A 21,456-nucleotide genomic window follows, 5' to 3' on the forward strand; every position below is an offset into this window, starting at 1 on the left:
AACAGAACACTATTATTCAATGAACAGTTGTGCTGCTGATTGTTCATGCCATCTTTTTAATCCACGATTTAAATGGTTTATGTTTTCGCGGCTCACATTTGGAGGCCTCGCGGCACATTGGTTGGGAATCGCTGATCTAGACAAAGATATTCCGAATTTAAGCTAGCCTCCCATTCGGATCTTCGGATGGAAGATGATCTGAAGGGTCTATCAGGCAAAACAAATTTTAAGGTAGATTTTTGCAATACGAGGTCTTAATACGAATATAAACGCTGTACGCCAGCATCTGCATTTGAAGAGACCTTATATTTTGAATCTAACAGAAACAAAGGTGAACACAACAACAACCAAGGTTCATCTTGTATATTCTGGATAGACGTACACATCCGATTCAGATATAATTTTGGACTCGCCGTATTTGTTAGGGACGATAAATCTTGCCAGTGGGTAGAGAATCTTGTACCTTCAGAATTCGATGTAATGTGCTTTAATTCAAACAACGACTCAAAGAACAAAATTCTTTTGCTTTCTATACAGACCTCCTACCTTCTAGTGATACCCGCTAGAGGCAGTTATTCTTTATATGCACCACTCAGAACATCAGATCATTAACTACTTACAGCAACGTGCGAACTGGGAATCCAAACCCAGGATCTACCTAGACTACATAAATATTAGCATTGTGGATCGGCCAAATGGAAACATCTGAAGTATTTCCTTTTTATGTTTAGTTGCAATGATGTTTGCTTCAATTCCAATGACACTTTAGTGTATGCAAACGAGATTTCGGAAGTAATCTTGGGTGGTATGAAAGCTTATATTTCTTACTCCTTGAAGGAGTTTACCGACAATAATCCATGGTTTGATAAAAACTGCACTAGAGCAGTCAGCAATTGTAGTTAACCATATACAAGGTATTTATTTAGTAGCGTTTTCGATATAAATTTGGTAAAACTGCATATTGCAGGAAGAAGCATTGTAAGAGAAATCTAAATTTTAGAAATTATAGATTGTGCATTTAAAAATATATGTTTGCTTTGTCGCGTGGTTTTTTTCGATAAATTCCATTATAAGGTAGTTATCTACCATTGTCACACCAAAAAGTCCCCCGTAAGCGTTTAAGGGTAATATAATTGTATTTCTGTACAATGTACATCAAGACATGAATGCAACCCAGAAAATACGTTCCGATATATACCGATACGAAAGATTAGCAGAATTAGTATGTTTCGAAACAAATGTATTCAAATAAATTCATAGTTGTAGAAATTTGTGGTGAATTGTGTGGGATGAAATTAGCAAAAGGGATTTTGATGCAAAAATATTACAAATTCACGTAGTTTTGATTTGTGCATTAAGGATAGTGTTTATTAATTTAAAATTACATTTTAAAAACCCAATTAGAAAAATAACTAGTATTTGAAGTATTGAATTTAATGCAAAATACACACTCAGATGAACAATTATAAAATGTTGGAAGAAATAAATTAATAAAAGTTCACAATATAGTTATTTATGAAGAAAAAAAATGAGAATAATAGAATTATGAGAAGAATATCGTAAACAAATGATGTTTACCACAACATAATAAACACTGTTTATTCCTAAGAGAGAATGATACTGAGTGATGTGCTGCCTACTTATATTTAGAGAGAGAAATGCTTTATTGTCAAAAAGTAGTTACAATTTGTAGACAAAAGCTTGTAAAAATTAAAAAACAATCATGAAAATAACTAAATATACTAATAAAATGCAATTTCAATATACAACAGAAAACTACATTGAGTAACAAAATTATAGGTAATCGTTCACAGAGTAGAAGGCACTTTCCAGTAAATTCTCAAATTATTGCAGAATGCGGGAAAAGATGATATCGATTTGATTTTAATTGGCAAGTGATTGTGCATTTTTTTGCATTGTAAAATATTGAGCCCTTAACTAATTCTGAACATGGAGTAGGTAGATACAGGTCGTGCTCCGCGTTCCTAAGTGGATAGCCGTGCAATGACCTTTCTGAAATTGGAGAAGCGTGCTTACGAATTAGGCAAACGGATCCAAAGATGAATAAGGAAGGAAGTTTCAGAATTTTTAATCTTTTAAAGAAGTACCTGCAGTGAGGCCCTGCTGTTTTGTCGGAGTAAATATCTGACAGCTCTTTTTTGTATATTGAAGATTCGCTCAAATTGAGTCGCTGATAAGCCCAGGGACATTGATAGTAAAATTTGAGAGCTTATAGCAAAAATGTTCGTTCATCGAAATAAAATAACGTTTGTATCTGTATAATACAAACGTAAAAAATTTCAATAATAGTTACAGTAAGTATTATTACTAGTAAACTAAACCAAAAAAGTGAAAAATTAAGTAAACCTATTAGGGTCACTCCTCTTTAATTTAGGAGTTTCAAACCAAACTGTTCGAGTACACAGTTTTGGATTACAGAAAATCTGGTGAAAATTCATACCTGAACAGTAGTTTATTACCACAGTCATCAGGCGAAATAAATGAAACGACATACAAGTCTGGCTATTGAATAAAGAGACTGCGCGCCTAGAGGGCGCCCTAGATGGGTGGGCTAAAAAACGAGTCGTGCTTTGGGTATCTAGATATCTTGTCTATGTACGTCCCATAACACGTTTCCGACACTATTATAGTATTTGTGCAGTAGCGGTTTAAAACGAACGTATTTTTTTCTCGTGCCGAAAACAATATGTGACGAAAAACAGGAGCAAGGTAACAATTTCTCGTTAAATTGAAAAAAAATCCATCTGAGTGCTATAAATTGATGCAAGAGGCCTATGGGGACAATTCTCTATCTTGTGGCGCGTGTTTTCGAGTGGTAAAAGCGCTTAAAAGAGGACCGAGAGAGCACTGAAGATGACCAGCGCCCAGGTCGCCCTGTGACTGTTTCAACTCCGGAAACAGTGATCAAAATCAACCAAATGGTGAGTGCAAATAGTCGAATGAACATCCGGATGATTGCCGAGGTTGTAAACGCCGATAAAGAAACGGTTGGAAAAATTTTACACGAGGAATTACACATGACAAAAGTCTGTGCGAAGTTGGTGCCAACAAATCTGTCTCCTGACCAAAACCTCAATCAACGGATCTGCTTAGATTTCCTTGAAAGATTAGAAAAAGATCTGCTTTGAAAAGGAAAGAGTCTATGGAAGCGGTAAAATAAAAAACGGCAGAGCATCTAAAGTCACTCACTAAAAAAGATTTCCACGAAACGTATGGAAATGTGTAGGGTGAGAGGAGGGGGGCATTCGAATGTAGAATATTTTTTATAATAAAACCCTTTTTCGTAACCAGTCTCGTTATTATATATAGCCAGACATTGTACACAGAATTGTCATAAAGTGATGCTCAAAGTACATCAAACAAACAACGTTCATTATTGAAAAAGATGCAAAAAACGTTACATAAGAAAAAATGAGAGAAGTAATAAAAAACAGAATAAACTTAATTTTGAATTTATGAAAAAAAGAAATAACTGATAGGCGGCGATAGACTACAAAGTCACGAAGAAGCATATGCTTTATTCAACGAAACGCATTTTTCGGATACCAGCAATGGCTAGAAGCACGGCAACCAGAATTGTTGCGAAATTTCGAAGATGAGGAATAAGCGACGATGCAAAGTTAGATATTTTGTTGTCATTAGAAGCTAACCTTCAAGCAACTACAACAGAAATTGCCTTACATACGACTGTTGGTCAGTCTTTTGTAGTAAAATTTTCTAATTTTGTGAAACCTTCTTGAGACATTGTGACAAAATCCAAATTTTCTTAATAGTGTAATATTCTCAGTTTTGTACTGTAAATCGACACAATTGTCGCTACTGGTTCAGGAAAAATCACCTTTGATTTCAGACAAATTACACTCAGAGCATTCAAAGAATTATTATTTGGGTAGGAATCGTCAAGAGAATATTGATTGGGGGTTCTTTTGCATCTGAGTAATATTTGGAACAAGTGCACCCAATTACGGCATTTCCAGATCCAAATTATAGGTGCACCACCACATTATGGTGTTAATTTCGAAGATTTCTGGATAACATGTTTGAAGGAAGATAGATTGGGAGACGTCGATCAATGGAATGGCCACCTAGGTCACATGATCTCATCCCTCTTGATTTTTTTCTGCGAAAAACATTTAAAAGTTCGCGTTCACGTTATCCGACCAGACAATTTAAGACTCAAAGTAACGAATAAGATATAAAATGTGTCCTATGTTAGATAGTGAAAAGGGATGCAGTTTGAACAATATCTGTAAAAATAGTTTCGGTTTAATAGACTATTCAGTTATATTAAAACTATTACTATGCGATTCCCACTCAAGTTATTTTTTTATAATGCAGAAAAACAAGATTTTTCAAATAATATAAAGCTAGCTATTTATTTAATGACGCCTGTAAAGCTAGAAACATGAAGTCGGTAGAATCAATCGTTTTATAGATCGAAACGTAGTGCTCATTCAGTATTAAAGACGGATATTTGGTACTGTGATAGGTGGACCAAAAATAAGAACACTGCTAACTTTTACTTAGGCTAGCAGTGTACAGCCCATGATCGCGCTATGGAATATTTATAGGGAGAGGCAAATGAGGTAATATTTTTGTGCTCAATTCGTGCTGCCTGTATAAGCAACGATTCTGAAGACTTGCAGTTGTGAAGCTAGTTTCCTATTCTAGAAAATATTGATGACTTCATAACTTTGACATTTTATCATCAAAAAACGCAGAATAAAATAGAGCACTTTGACGAGTTTCTACATTTAAAAAAAAAAATGAACATTATACGCTTTACGAATTGTGTACATTACTTTATCATAACCCATTATAAATTTAATGGTTAGTTATTTTATGTCCTTTTTTTGTTTTACCGAAATCAATCCAACGATTTTATGCAACATTACATTAATCATTTTGGTAAACTTGCCTATTGAAAATATTATCTAACTGATTTTACGCTAATAACAAAAAAAAAGATTAAATTATAATTTCTCATAGGTATCTACGCGAATATTGCAGGTGCATGTTTTTAATTGTCGATAAATCTAGTACCGTAATTTTAAAGACAGATAGATACTTCTGTACATATACAGTAATCTAACGAGATATTAGTTTATCCTATCACGAAGTTGTCCGTCTTGTCAACTGTACTGTAATGACAGTCATGTGTGTTGTGTTTGCTGTTAAAGGACATGAACACATAATTATTGAAGACTATTGCTTATGGCTATCACCACTTATGTTTATACGATAACTATGTGGTTGATATCCTTCAAACAGGGTGACCAGGCGTCCCGTAAAAACAAAAGTGTCCCGTGCATTCGCGTTACGCCTCATTGTTCCAAAAATAAAAGATTTTTATAAAACGTTTGATTTTTACGTGTATAAATCAAAACAACCGTTATATTCATACTGAACACACTGTTTACACTACCACTATAACAACACACACAATTGTTTACCTCAGTCTCTTAACTTGGTTATCGAAACGCGCGTCCCATAGTGTCAGTGTTGGTGTAGTGGTAGTGTAAACAGTGTGTTCAGAAGGTCGTTATGACAATGAATTCTGTAATCCTTAATATTATAAATGTGAAAGCGTGGATGTTTGTTACGCTTTCACGCAAAAACTACTTGACGAATCATCATGAAACTGTGTACAGATATTCTGGGAGGTACTAGAAGTAACATAGTATACTTTTTATTAAAAAAAAAATTTGTAAGAAAATAATGAAAAAATTGTCAACAAATATCAACATTTTGCTACTTCAGCGCCTTCTAACATACAGTAATGAAGTTCAAACCCCCAATTCAATGGAGTATAGTTTAGATTGTTTGGAATTGTTGAGGATAGGTACCATTGTTATTTTCCACTGTCACTGAAAGCGTATGTCTAAAAAATACCTCGAAAGCGTAAATCTACATTATCTAAAAATTCGTCACGGGCCCGTGCACCAAAGTTGCACGAAATCAAGAATCTTCGGTTCATGCAAAGCTGAGAAGACCACAGCAAGCAAGGCGACAAAGTGATTTGAGAGCTGCTGAAACACCTCTTCAGACCCAACGTCGTTTATAAAGACATGCTCAGCAGCGGGTAGCTAGAAGAGCGATAGAAACGCCAGAACAATCAAAGGCTAGGATAATTGTTCGAGCAGAAATAGATACCACGCGCTGTCGAAATTTCATGTGTAAGGAGTGGTTCGTATTTAATTATACTGGATTACAATATGACCCTACATTGTAATATCACAATCATCCTCTCATTGTTATTGGCTCAATGAATAAAAAATGTCAATATTGCAATGCACTGAAATGGATAGATGAAACTCCCGGAATGTGTTGTTCCACTGGTAAAATTTCACTTCCATTGCTTTGTGAACCAAAAGAATCGTTGAAAACTTTGTTTTTGAATGCTACCGATTAGTCAAAGCGATTTTTGAGTAAAATCAGAAAATACAACTCTTGCTTTCAAATGACATCCTTTGGAGTGGATAAAGTTATAAGAATGCCCGGGTTTTCACCAAATTTTACAGTTCAAGGACAAATATATCATCAAGGTTTATTTTATGGGTGACGAACAAAATGGAGCAAACCATCGTTGACAGTTTATTGAAGAAGTAGATTGATATATTTCTATTATAATGATTTCTGATGCTAATTTAAAGGATTCGATGCGAGCGAAGCCGCGGGTAAAAGCTAGTAAATCTGGTTACTACCAATACCAGCTACTGAAAAGCTTCTGAAGTGTTCTGATTCTTGGTTCAATTTTTTCGCATTAAGGAAGGCATGCAATCAAAATTATTAAGAGTAGGTGTCTTGCTTTGTGAGAGCTTTGATGAAATATCTAGTTTCTGCTTGGAAACTATAGAAAATTTTGAATTTATCGCTTAGAGTGCTGACAATATATTTGTTTAATTATATTACCAATTATGTATACTTATTAATTTTCAGCTTTGTTCATTTATATTTGAGAAATAGCTTTCCTCCCATATTCAGAACTCATTGGTAAGTACCAAATGGAATTTATACTAGGTAGATCTACTATCGGCCAATATTAGATTATAATCTGGAGAGACTAATAGGTTTCACATACCTGGGTATACAGCTTCCCAAGGATGGAATTGAAAACACAGATATCAGAAGAATAATCAATTAACACGGTATAATACTTATGCACATATTTAGATCTAGAGACGTACGTATAAATAATAAATTTCGAATATAAAAGAATATTAAAAGATCTATAAAATCGTATGGTTGTGAAGCGTGGGTTTTAACATAGAATGCAGATTACGTAAATACCTCTGAAAGCAAAATATTACGGAAAACATGGGAGGTAATGTGAGAATACAGATCCAAATATAATAAGCTATACCAATACAAAGAACTACAGATCCCTGTAGTTTGTCAGAGTACAGAGACAGGAAGAAATGAGAAAGATAACTATGTCAAGACCTGCAGTGGGGTATAGTACCATAGAAGAAGAAAAAACTTCAGTAATACAGTAATATGAATTTAAACATTTCATTTATTTATTTTTATTCTTTTAAAAACTTGAAATTGATGAGCTTTGCAAGTTTAGATATTTGATTTTCCCCATTCCGTATCCTCACACCTAGTCCCGATAGTGTGAATAGTCCCATTTTACTATGTAAATATATATTGGTGTTTAAAAATCCTTTTTCATCAAGACAATACACGTCGACAATTTCACTTATATTACCCCATATGAGTTTCCTAATGTTAAAAAAAATTGTTTCATTCCATGAGTAGAAAATTCACCTCAAAAAAGTTTAAAACTGTTTCGTACGAACCTTAACTATCACGTCTAAGAGACACAGATAAAAATAAACTAAAACATGTAATTTTGACATTCCGATATATAGCAACGGTAACCATTTCCCTTCGACATTATCCGTATAAAAACAGTATAGCTTCGTTTACAGCCATATTTCTGTCGTTAGGAATGTTCAAATAAAACCGAAATTGGTAAAGTAGGCATTCCACTATGATCATCAGTCTTACCGTTTATTGTGAACTGAATTTAAATTAAGATAATATTTTAGTTCCACACTCCAAAAATGCTTTTATTTATTTCCAGTACAACTTTATAGAGATACCAACCCATATCATATTTAAGGAAGTTTTGTTTATTATGTATATTCCCGCTATCTGATAAGAGCATTTTGATACAAAATTATAGCAATTTTTCAGAATCATTCAAACCATCTAGATAAACAAATTAGAATAATGCAACACTTCTCGTTGATTGAGTAATCTTTTATGCAAACATATTTAATATAAATAAATTTAAAACTAAAGCGCAAAGCAAATAGAAACAATAGATTAAATTAGATATACACAATTGCTACTTAATCTCATATTTCGATACCTTCGCCAATATATATATATATATATATATATATATATATATATATATATATATATATATATATATATATATATATATATATATATATATGTAAATACTAGAAAATTTTGTACTTACCCCACTTGTCGGATGTCTGGTAGATGCAGGATACATGCTGTATTAAATAATCCTAAATTTGTCACTAAAAATTCACTTTAATTAGAGCCGAAAAAAGCCGCACATTTCAAGGAAATATTAAACCAAAACAATCGAATCACTTTCTAACCTCAAAACACCACGGAAGATAGCATAGTTTAAATTCGTGAAAATTATCGTCAACTATTTACAAAACGAAACATTGCCGAATCAAGTAATTATCACTTTATAACAATTTTCATAATCTTTTATTGAAAAACAATAAAATTAGTTGGGTTATGAAGACTGACACATTCCAAACCAAACCGAACAAACTCATCTGTCGAAGCGGGAGAAGTGCACCACGTGGTAAAATCTGCTATACGTCACGGTTATTTCGACCAATTAGAAAACTCAAATCGAATCTAAAACGCCTACATTTCCTGACAGCTCTATACTAGTCCACATGGACTGTTTCAATGTTGCCTCATCAAATGAAATTCTGGAAAACAAGTGATTTTACATAGTGGTTATGTATTTATGGGTAATTGAACATTAGCGGTAGTGCCATATATAACACTATTTCCTATCAGTAATGAAAGGGTTTAATTTATATTTATGTTTTCGTTTTGCAGAGTCGTAGCATGGGTATTGATTTAGAGGAAACATTTATATACGTTTAGAGACGCATTAGAAATTTTCTCGATAAAAGAGGAAACAGATTTATGTGTATATAAAGAATTTCAGAAATAATTGATGTACTTAGGCTGGATTTGATGAAAAAATATGCTTCAAAGCCACAAAATAAGATTAATAAAATATTAATCATAACTTGGGAGCGATAGAATTCATTTTTAAAACAGTTACAATATTATAATACATATTATCATTTACTAAATCAATATTATTCAAGGAAATGATGAAAGGAACATACTTATATTAAAGATGCTAATACAAAGAAGTCAATAATATAAAGATTCCTATTACAATAAATCTAAATCAGGAGACCGAGATTATCAACTGACCCATCCAACTGATATCAGACCGTAGCCGCCTGTCCATTTTTAATAATTTTTAACGTTAGTCATACATCTTCTTCTAAAATAAGGCAATATTCGGAACGTTCAAAATCTCGTCATAAGATTTTATTATCTTTAACAAAAAATAATTTTAACAATTCAAAGATTCATGAACAGAGGTTTTAATACATATTCTAAATAATTTCTTGTTAATCCCCTCAGTAGTGTGCTCTATTGACTGTTTCATGTACCATGTTATAGTTAACGCTGTCAAGCCACACCGTTATAAAGTAATCTAGAGACAATTTAAAATCAACATATTTTTTAGCATCATTTTATGTCAATAGGTGACGTGAGGAGTTTGTATTGAAGTTTATCTCTTGTTTTGTTCCATTGCGAGATCTACGCGTGAACGTAAATCGTATCGGTTTCGTTAGTGTTCCTTGTCAAATCAGCTGAGGTGGTAGCCTGCTAGAGTGACAATGAAAGTTTAGGGAATAAAAGATTATTTTTAGTGCGATTTCCGTGATTTTTTAGTGAAAAGTGACAAAAAGAATGGATTATAAAGTCGTAGTCTACAATGCTGCCCGTGATGGCAACTTAAACAGACTTAAGGTAGGTAAAAATTGATTATTTTTCTGTTAGTAAGGCATAGGGACAATGACTTGTAGTGCCCTGAGTTGTAGCAGGTATCCTAAACCTTCCGCTTCTTGTTTTGATGACATAATTTTAAGAGGGATCAATTTTAGTTATTTTTGGCTGCTGTATTCTCGAAACATGAGTAATTTGATTTTACAGGTTTAATTAGGTTTTTTATGATGGAAGGTATATTTCATTATTGTGTAAACATGACTGGGAAATTGCTCACCATCATTGTACTGAACTTTGAAACATTTTAAAGTTAATTAGTTTAGTACTAGGTTATTTCTATTTTTCTGAAAGAGCTTATCAAGGAATTTGATTAAATTTAAATCTTCAGCTGGATTTATACAATTAACTTATTTTTCGAGCTGGAAGTTATCCAAGATAAACTATATAAAAATAAATATAAAATGAAAACTTGTAAGCTGTATGGCTAAGGCCGTGAGCTGTGTTTAGTAAGCTCATAACATGGGTGGATGGAGTAATAATACTCATTTCCAAAATAAACATTTTTAGATGCCTATGATAAACTGTAAAATCCAGAAAACATTATATTACTTTTATCAAGTTCCACATTAGTGACTACTGGTGTGTTTAACATTTTAGTTATTCAGTACATTTGAATTTTGATTTTTGTTGAGTAGATTATTTATAGCACTCATAAACACATCTTTTTGTTCAAAGTTTTTCTGCGTTATCCAGTGTCCAGATTACTAGATTGGAAGCGATGACATAAAATACTTGTCATACTAAAATTATACAGGGAAATAATGAACCACAAGCCAAATAATAACTCACAGACACATGCTAAAAGAGCCAATGTATATTATTGGAAACGAAAAAAAAAATACAACGAATTGTAAAATTGATTCTATAAAGAATTTCAAGGTCGGTGACAACGTTTGTAAGAAGGTTGATAACAGTTGTCAAATTTCGTGGCACATGTAGTTCTGAAAGGTTTTGTATTTATTAGTGAAACAAATTTTAAAACAATGATAAGATCTAATTCGTTTCTGATCAAATGTAATTAATTCAAAATAAAGGAACCGCAATAGACGAAAAGTCTATTATTTAAAGAGCAGACGATATTTGTATTTAGAAAATTGAGCTATATGAGAAATGAAGATCAGTTGAATAAAAAATTGGTTTAGTCTGAAATATAAGAAAATGTTCCATTTGTAAGTATAAGAACTTATTTGATTTAAAAATAGAAATAAATAATCAATAATCTGTATTTGATACACTTTAACAGAACACTTTATAGATTTGTCATCCCTTCTTTGATAGATTTCTTATTTGGAATATTTTATAGCAAGATTAGGTACCTATATAGAACAGGAAATTTCCAAATAGTATAAAAAAGGGACTACTTTTCAACAGAACTATTTACATATTTTTTTAATGAACATTATTTGTAACAAATAAACATTATACAGTATATCAGAACTGAGTCAATACATATGAAGTGGTACAGAGGTGGTTGCTTGACCATTTTTGATTTTTTAAAAAATTTTTATGATAATTCCTTCATGTTTGTAGATATTTAAAACACAATAAAAACATTTATCTCCAGCCATTTAAAAATAGCAGCCATTTTTCTTCGACTGCGCGGGCAAATTTTAGTCGGTGCAACCATTTGCGTTAAATAAACAAGTCAAGTTTATATTTCCCATAAACCTTACCAAAAACACTATAACTTGACCAACTTCCAGATTTTTAACTCTTGTCCCATTAGAAATATCAACGCTTGAACTGTAAAAAATTAAAAAATTGTTGAAGTTCAAAAAATTGTAAAAAATTAAAGGTACCTCAAGTAATGATGGATATTAATTTTGGATGAACTATTCATTGGTACCCACCACCATACAAAAAGGTAAGATGTTTAATGCACTCCTTGTATGTTTAGTGTTATGTACAATTTTTCATATTAGGGGTAGGAATGCACCGAATGAACTACCAACACGTTATTTAACTTAAGAAATTACTTTTAAAATGGTGTAGGGCTATGGTAAGATGCATTGTCCATTACAATTACATCATTTATTTAAAAATTCAGGAAACCAATTGTCAAATACCAATTCATTCATATCCTCATGATACTGTCCAGTTTTTTACTTTCACATATTAGCAATGTATCATTAATAAATCCATGGTTAGATCCCTCATGAAGGATTATTAAACATATGCCTTTTCCAGATGGATTTTTCAAACCTATAGACAATCCTTAAAGAAAAGCATCGTGAATAGATGTATTTGTCCATATTTTGGAATTTGTATGACCTTCATTTAGCTAGGTTTCATCAAGGTAATAAATAAGTCTCTGTTCTTGCCTATACTGTTTGATGGATCTTAGGTAATTTCTGGACATTTTATATTAATGTTAAAATTTTATCCAAAGTTGGGTTTTCATTTCTACGAAAGAAACGATGAACATTGCATTGAAGTATATTTTTTGTTGTATCATCAAAGTTCCTGCAATTCCTGAACGACATCCACGATGGTTAGAAGAGACATTATTTCATTGTTTCTATATTCTTTAATAATTCGAAACAAAGTCGATTTGGCAACTCCTAAAATATAAAATTTGTATCCATTAATTTCGTACAAAAGTACTATTATCGATAACTCACCCAACATTTTACTATTTTAAACAAAATAGTATTCAACTTTTCTCTGGTTCATCATCTGAGATTTGATTATAATGAATCACAATGTTTTGCTTCTCTGTAAACGATAAGTGGCCTAAAATTGCAAAGCTCCTTTTTTTGGGAGGGGAATGATGTCTGCTAGTACTGGGAATATTATTTGATTCCATGTTCAAATTAGTCCTGACAAGAATTGTTATATATATATATATATATATATATATATATATATATATATATATATATAATTAATATATATGAGTGTAAAACCAGCTGCTATTTGAACAATCAGGAATCTACAGAATTGCCAACTTAAATTCAAATCAGTCCTCCTAGTTTAAAAACAGGGTAGTTATTTGGAATACCAACTACATAATCAGGGGTTATTAGTGTAAATATCTTGGAAGAAACTAAGCATTTATCAGATCATTTTTAGTAGTTATGTTTGTACTAGAAATAATTGCTAAATATTAGGAGCTTAATCAGCTTCACTTTGTCAAAATGGAACAAAATTGTTTTTATGATAATAATCATATTTTATTGAGTGAAGTAGTGTACCCATACATAGTTTTGAATATGCTACAAGCAAATATTAGTTTGAATTATATGGTATAAGTTGTAGGTTCAATTTATTAGTGCTGATGTTTTCTCATTGTCCCTCAAATTATTTTCATTAGTATTATATTGATGTTAATCCATCATTAAATATTTATTATCTGACATCTTCTTGAAATATGTGTTTTAATACACTTGAGAATAATTATGACGCATGAAAAACAAAATTTAGCATTAAGTAAGTTTGTATTTCAACATCACAAAACAATGATAATTTGATAGTTTACAAATATAAATTCGTTTATCATTCGTTGATAATAAGTTATATACCTAATGCTATGAAATTGTTTATTTTATATATTAAGTTGGTACCTACATAAGCAAATATTCCAATTTATTGAGCAAAAGCAGTTGCATTAATAACATGGTTTTTGATGTAACAACACTTTAGATTTGAACATTGGTTTTTGACCTTAAAAAATATTTTCTGATTGGCATGTTAGAATATACACATTTCAATTTTTCAAAAATTGATCAAGGCTTTTTATGAACCTGCTGTAGAAAGATTTAATGATTTAAATGAAGTTATGTAGTTATGTATTCCTCAAACCACAACTAAAAAAAAATGTTTCCAAGTTCAAGTTTTTAGTTTTCTGCCAAAAAAATTACAAACGATTTATTCAAGATACTACTTTAAACTTAGAAATTTCTAGTGACATCATTCTTAGTGTATAAGAGGCTAAAAATCTGGGCTAATGTTTGATGAATCATGAAATTATAATCTTATGTTGGCTCTAACAAATTTGTCCTTAGGGATAAAATATCAAAAGTAAAGTCTGTTGTTCCACTTCAGGTATTTCTAAATTATTGTATGCCGTAATTGTTCATTATCCTTGTGTTAAGTAAAAAATTCAAATCATACAAAATGTCTTGAAACAAGTCTTTGATTTTTTCTTGGCAGGATTGTTATTATTAATATGTTCAACATTGCTTTCTAAAATTCTCTGTAAATTAATGCTCTATATAGAAAGTTAGTATTTAAAAATAATACAATACTGTGAATATTCTGAATTATCTCTAATCTTACCATGCCTCATTGCAACACTTTATCCTGCAGTTTTATCATTTCCATAATAACGTATATTAAAGTGAAAAAAGTGTTGACTGTGAAATCTTCGAGAAAAAGTAATGTATTAGCTAAGCAATTAGTAAACAATTCATTATCGTTTTATTGTTTTTTATTCTCAGGTTCTACATTGTTTGTAGGTATGAGGGTTTTCGCAAGACTCATATTTTGTTTTACCTTATACAATCTTTGTTTTATGTTGCATGTGTTCATGAAACTGGCAGTGCAAAATAGGCATAAATTAGAAAAAAATGTGGCTAATTAATTGCAAAACAATGATTTTGTTCCTGAATCTGGCCCCAACAAATCTATAACAATGCTGCTAGGTTGGAATTTCTGGTGCTATTGATGATATTTATATTGAACACACTCTTTACAATACTACTTCACGAACACTCACAATTACACTTCCTGACGCGCGTTTCGGTAAGTTCACTGGCAGTAACAAATGCTAAATATTAGAAAATCAAAATTGAAAATAGAAGAGATTTTATTGTTGTTGTTATTTGTTGTTGGAGGATCTTTCTAACTAAATTTGCTTATAAATTAGCAGTTTATTTAAGGATTTTTCCCATACTATTCTTATTTTCTTTTTTGCAAACAAAAAACTTTCATGATTACATTTTTTTAATCATTTTCCGTCAATTTCTATAATGATTTACATAATCAAAAAATCAATTTTAACCAGAAAGGCCACAAATGAACTGAGGAGAGTTAAGTTGATATCCTTTTGAAAAATTTAGGTAGAAGGTACGATGATACCTACTTTTAGACATTAAAGTAAAGAATTTATTTGAATCTTAAAAAATCATGAATCAAGATTTAGTCTGACCCAAGTTCAGATTATAATCAATGATTTATGTGCATACAATGACTAACAATGCAGTAAGCTGCATAGTTTAGGACAAGCAGCTATCAGTAATAGTTCAGCATATTAACTTTTATTTGGAGCATTTTGGTATTTGTGTGTAGTCCTATTGTGAACCTGATTATCTTGCATTTCAGCATTGCTATGATCCAGTTTATTACTGTAGGGGTCACTTATTGATCTTTTGATGCATCCATTATCAACTTGCAATGATTTCTCAATTACACTTAGTTCATGCAGTGCTGGCTCAACTAATTCGCCTTTAAAACAAGGATATTGGCTTTTGCAATCTGTTTCTATAGTAATATTTTCTTTTATATTTGAGTCCAATAGCCTTTCTAGCATTCTCAGAATGAAAGATCAGAGGCATATCTTTCTGACATCTTTGGGTATTGTGGTACTTGGTTTACCCGCCTTAGATATAAAAACAATCCTCAATATTTCTTTATTTTATTGAAACGTAGCTCAATTTCAAGCTCTGTTGGAAAAGTATTGATTATTAATCATTTATCATACAACCTAAAGATTTTTGAAATATAATTGGTATCATTCCATTCCTTTTTTGCTGACTTGTATGTTCAAAGAAGTTCATTTCCCCTATGATCCTCTCCTTAGTACTATCAAGTACACTCTTTTAATAAATTTTTAATGTTTTTGAAAGTATGAAATATTTTGATTTTAACTTATTTGAGCTGTTTGAGAAATTGCTTATTAAAATTCAAGATTTTTTTTATTCATGTTTTAATTGTCAATTAGAAGCAAAGGAAAATCTACAAAACCTATACGAGACTTGTCATCACATATGCTGGACAAACAATAGCCGAAACAGTAATTACATCATGCCTACTCTGAACAACTAAGATGGTAATAATGGGTCACACTCTACGGGACTACCATATGAACATTGGCATAGGACAAATTTGCGAAGTGGAAGATGTTATCAGATAAGTCGGAGTTAAAAAAAGAGACTGAAGAGATCATTTGAACAGAATATCTGATGAGAGAATATCTAAAATTGTCAAAGAATTTTAACTAACCAAGGGAAGACCTGTCTCAGCTTAAAAATAGGAATATACCTACTTCGATACAAGAAGAAGAAGAAAACAAAAAACAAATGACTTACAAACTCTTGGTTGTAAGTGGTTTCAGTAAAGGAAGAGGTAATGATCAGAGACAACAATAAAACATTTTTTTTGCGGTGAAGTATTTTTTTCATTGAAAAGTCACACTTACATCAAACCCGCGTTCATATTTACTATGAAGGGTAGAGGTGACGAGACGTATCTAATATGGGAGAAAAGTTGAAAAAGTGTTCAAGTGTGTACGATAATTTGGTTCGAAAACCTTCCAGAATGGCGCTGTTGTAGTCAAAGGGTATGGTAAGAATGTAGCAATTTTAGATGAATAGAAATATGCCGTGTTAAAAAATTTAATATCAACTTTGACCCAAGCAGTTTATTTTTGAAAATTTCAACGACCTTGCGTTGTACAAAATAATTTAGTATGTATAACCTCAAAGAAATTTACATTGATGCTATTGTGGCGCCAATATTTAAAAAAAGTTTTTCGTTTTGAATCAGACTATAATAATGTGTTACAGCATTCAGAATATACTAACATGTTATGTGAAATTTAACTTCTATTTCCAAAACTAATTGTGTTGAACTTATTAGCTAATAGCTCTATATGCTGGGTGGTTGACATCTGAAAAGATATGAGCAACAACAATTTTTTGTTATTTAGTTAATTAGGTATCTAGAATTTTCTGCAGACAATTTGATTTTAATATAATAGGAAAGCCCAATTTTACAAACCTATCCAAAATAGATACTTAATTTTTGATATATAATAGATGATACCATATTTATCATTTGGTTTGTGATTTATTAACTGGATTAATATTACTGTTCCAATTCGCCAGATAATTTCTTTTGGTCGCTACTTAACAAATCACCTAGTTTATAGACGTTTCACAGAGATGACACAAGGTTGAATCAATTTTCTAATTAAAGTTCAGAGCCCTAGATGGATCTGCTAGCATAAGTAGATATAAAGTTTTTTCGTGTTGTTGTTCTCCTGTTTTTGTGTCTTTCTGATTAACGTGTTAGTTGTTTTTGAGTTTTTTAAACAATAAATGTCGTGTATTATTGTAATGCATTTGTTCCCAAATCCTGTTGTAATAGATGCTGCTGACTGTAAACAAAATAAAGTAAATGCAAGGAATTTATTATGAAGTTCTGGTGATAAAATTTATTCAAATTAGGTTTAATTATTTACTATTTTAATTGCTCAGTTTTTTGTGCAATGTTTTAATTAAAAATAAATATTTTGTCGGAAGTTTTATTTTCACATTATTAAAAAATAGATAAAAGTTTTGTTGAGGTTATTCATATAATTGAGGAATCATCATATTACTATTAAAAACTTGAATAAGGAAATAAATGTTCTTACAATAACTTGAATATTTTCATTCCAATAACATTACGACTACTAAATTTCTAAATTTTTCTCATAATAGTTCTCAAAATTTCATTTTTGAGATACTGTTTCTTAAAAATATGAAATCCTGAAATAATTTAAATTACGCGCCATTGATAATATTTAAATTTGCCAGCTATTTTATGAAGGATGTCATATTAGTAGTTCAGTTTTAGACCACCTGTCGACGTCATTTTGGTTACAAATAACATTAACGTGAACAATCTAAATATAGGCGATCTGTGGGCTATTTAAAAAATTTGATGTTTTCATATTCCGTCGCAACTAAGGTCAGAATACAATCTGCTGTACATGAATGCCTGAAAATCTTATTGAGAAATGGAAAAGTGCTTCAATATATTTCAAATAAACATGATTGACTTGAATTTTGTCTAATTGTCAAGTACAATTTTTTATTCATTAATTCTTCATTGGTAAAAAATATTAAATTAGCTATTTTAAGACTATTGTGTAGAAAAATAATGTAGTGTGACAGTATTTTACTTATAAACAACCTCAAATTTAAGTGTTATTAAGATATTATGAAGTGCTGCTGAAATAATTATATTTCAAATAGTCTAGTTATGCTAAAAAAAGCTTTTGTACTGAATTTGATAATTTTATCATTTTTAACATATGAGAAACATCTAATTGCAGGTTGTTAAGTAAACTGAGATTAAAACAGTTTTGATAGCTAATGAAGCTGTTTTTGTGTTGTAACCGTCATGGTATACGGCTATTTAGTCTGTGAAAACAGACAATATCTACAGAAGTACTTAGAAAAAGCATTTGTAGATCATTTTCCATCAGGCGAGTAGTCTCAGTGTCCAGGTCAGCCTTAAAATATTTTCTTAGACGTTTTAGTCAGATAGTTTGAGAGACTTTATTAACTTTGTATAAATACACATAATTTAAAATATTACTTGTTATATTTACTAATGAAATGCAAAACTACTGCGTATTTCGAATTTGTACTCGTAAATGAATGTCATTATACAAGGGTTGTTACTTACGTTTTGAGATAGAAAAATGAAAACAAATACTTAGCTGGTTAGCCTACACCAGTTCCATGCATAAACAAAATATTGCGTTACCATAGTAACGAACAATAACTTATTAGAAGTGTCAGTGTAAAGGTTGACGTCAAAAAATTAAACCAGACTTACGCAATAAATTAAAATAAAAAAGATGCCCACTGAAATTGTGAAAATCGAAAAATTGGAGTATCGAGCCATCATCAAGAACCTGTATTTAAAAGGGTTAAGAGGTAAGCAGATTTACGAAGATATGCTTAATACCCTTGGTGATCAATGTCCTTCGAATGCGACCGTGAAAAATTGGACTGTAAGCTTCCTAAGAGGAAAATTTTCCATTGAACATGATGACCGATCGGGTAGGCCAGTTACTGTGTCAGTCCCCGAAAATATCGATGCAGTTCATGGCATGATTTTATCAGACTGTCCAATTGGGCTAAAACGGATATCTGAAGCACTAAATATTTCATACGAACCGGTTTAACATATAGTTCACGTCAATTTGGACATGAGAAAAATTGCTACAAAATGGATCCCCAAATGTTTGAATGTTGACCAAAAGCGTGCAAGGGTAGAAGCATCGCGTTCGATCTGTGCTGGATTTGAAAACGATGTAGAGTTCTTAAACCGAATTGTTTCTATGGATAAGACTTAGGTACATTTCTACGATCCAGAAACAAAGCAACAATCAATGGAATGGCGACACTCTGGTTCTTCAAGACCTAAGAAGTTTCGTGTTCAAAAATCTGCTGGAAAAGTTCGTGCTTCAGTTTTTTGGGATTGTCATGGAGTAATCATGATTAATTTTTTGGATAAGGGTAGAACAATAACTGGATATTACTATTCATTATACATTACTGACCACTCTACGGGAAAAAATTAAAGAGAAAAAACGCGGAAAGCTATCCAAAGGTGTTTTGTTGTTTTTGCAGGACAACGCCCCTGCAAACAAATCTCATGTTGCCATGCAAAAAATTCGTGATTTTGGGTTTTAATTACTAGAACACACCCCTTATTCACCAGATTTGGCTCCTTCCGACTATCATCTCTTTCCTCAACTGAAAAAAAGTTGGAAAGGTAAATTTTCTTCCAACGAGAAGGTAATCAAAGCTGTGCAGGTCTGGTTTGCAGAGCAAGAAGAAATATTTTTTTTGAAAGGTCTAGAGACGTTGCAGGTTCGCTGTAGTAAATGTATCTAATGAAGAGGAGAATATGTTGAGTAATAAAATATTTTGAAATTGAAATCTTGTTTGGTTCTATAGTAGGCTAAGAATTTTTCAATATATCCTCGTATGAGAGGTCACATTGTTGTGGTGGAGAATGCGATTGGTTTCCCTAATTTCTTCGAACACTTCTGGCAAACAAATGCTGGTGTACAATTCAGAATTGACCGTTCTACGTTGCTTCAATAGAACGGTGGCAACATGTCCAGTTATTCTGAAAAAACAGGTGACCATTTGCTTCGAAGTGGTTCTTTGATGAATTTGGCTCATATTAAAATACCCATACAGTCGATTGTTTAGTTTCGGGCTCATATGCATAGATGCATGATTGGTTGCCTGTCACGATCTTATAGACGTCTTTCGAAGCACCGCTATTGAATTTTTTCAGCATTTCTTTCCACCAATCGACCCGAGCTTTTTTGAACCATGGTCAAATCTTTTTAAAAGCCAACTGTTCATGCAATATTGAATTTATATGAGTGGATTTAATGTATGCCTCAGCCTCACGGTATAATACATGACGATATTGCAATATCAGTTAACGTTTACATCATTGATGTTTTCTAGCACCACAGCCGACAGACTATAATTGATTTCGGAAAACCAGTGAAACTCAGGGGCTGGAGATGGTGCTTCATCACCAAAAGTCGAAGCGAGTTGATCGGCACACTGCTGTTGGCTTAATCCACGTTGTAATAGAAAATCATCGCACGAAAATGTTCGAAATTTAATTCCATTGTTTTACCAAGATGAATATTTCAAGTATCTGTGAACAATCAAATAGCACTACTATGACAACACGTTCTGAGTACGTTACCCATTAAAAAAGTGAAACTTTATAATGGCAATGTCAGACTTGACATTAGTATTGCCATATCACAAAACTCAAGTAGCAACCCTCGACAGTTAAATACAATTATTTCAATGTCTGTTTAACAGGGTATGGATTTGCAAATCCTAAATATAATGTTTTCAGTTAGAAAAATATATAATTTAAAATTTATTGTTCAGTTTGGCAATTTTTCTGTGAGTTTATTTATCAATTTTTATTATTTCATTGATGTTTCGGCTGTAAGAAATGTGTGAAAATGAGAATTAATCCTGAAAACTTTCCTAAGATATCCCAAACGCAAGTTTCCTGAAAAAATTAGGGCCAATTCTGGAATCTTCAAGAAAAAAGTACCATTATCCAACGTGTGTCAAGAATTGATAAAACGATGTTGCTTAAATCCAATTAAAACAAAAAAACAAATAATGATTTGACCAAAGTAATGTCATATTCAATAGTACAAAATATAGTGCACAACTCCAATTCAAACGCTCCAATAATGCTACGCAATAGTTGCTGTTC

The 21,456-nt window shown here is 31.7% G+C and overlaps 2 protein-coding genes across 2 annotated transcripts in view; one reads left to right on the forward strand and one right to left on the reverse strand.

Annotated features, from left to right (window-relative positions):
• Positions 1-8,857, reverse strand: part of LOC130450063 (protein groucho) — a 402,798-nt gene extending 393,941 nt beyond the window's left edge. The window contains exon 1 of the mRNA XM_056788230.1: positions 8,519-8,857. Within this exon, the coding sequence (XP_056644208.1) occupies positions 8,519-8,554 (36 nt within the window). The 5' untranslated portion in view covers positions 8,555-8,857. The remainder of the gene's footprint in view (positions 1-8,518) is intronic.
• A 1,109-nt stretch (positions 8,858-9,966) lies between these two features.
• The window catches only part of LOC130450148 (protein fem-1 homolog CG6966), a 112,225-nt gene continuing 100,735 nt past the window's right edge, over positions 9,967-21,456 (forward strand). The window contains exon 1 of the mRNA XM_056788355.1: positions 9,967-10,149. Coding sequence (XP_056644333.1) covers positions 10,090-10,149 — 60 coding nt within the window. The 5' untranslated portion in view covers positions 9,967-10,089. The remainder of the gene's footprint in view (positions 10,150-21,456) is intronic.

Source organism: Diorhabda sublineata, chromosome 11, assembly GCF_026230105.1.
Source record: "Diorhabda sublineata isolate icDioSubl1.1 chromosome 11, icDioSubl1.1, whole genome shotgun sequence".
NCBI lineage: Eukaryota > Metazoa > Arthropoda > Insecta > Coleoptera > Chrysomelidae > Diorhabda > Diorhabda sublineata.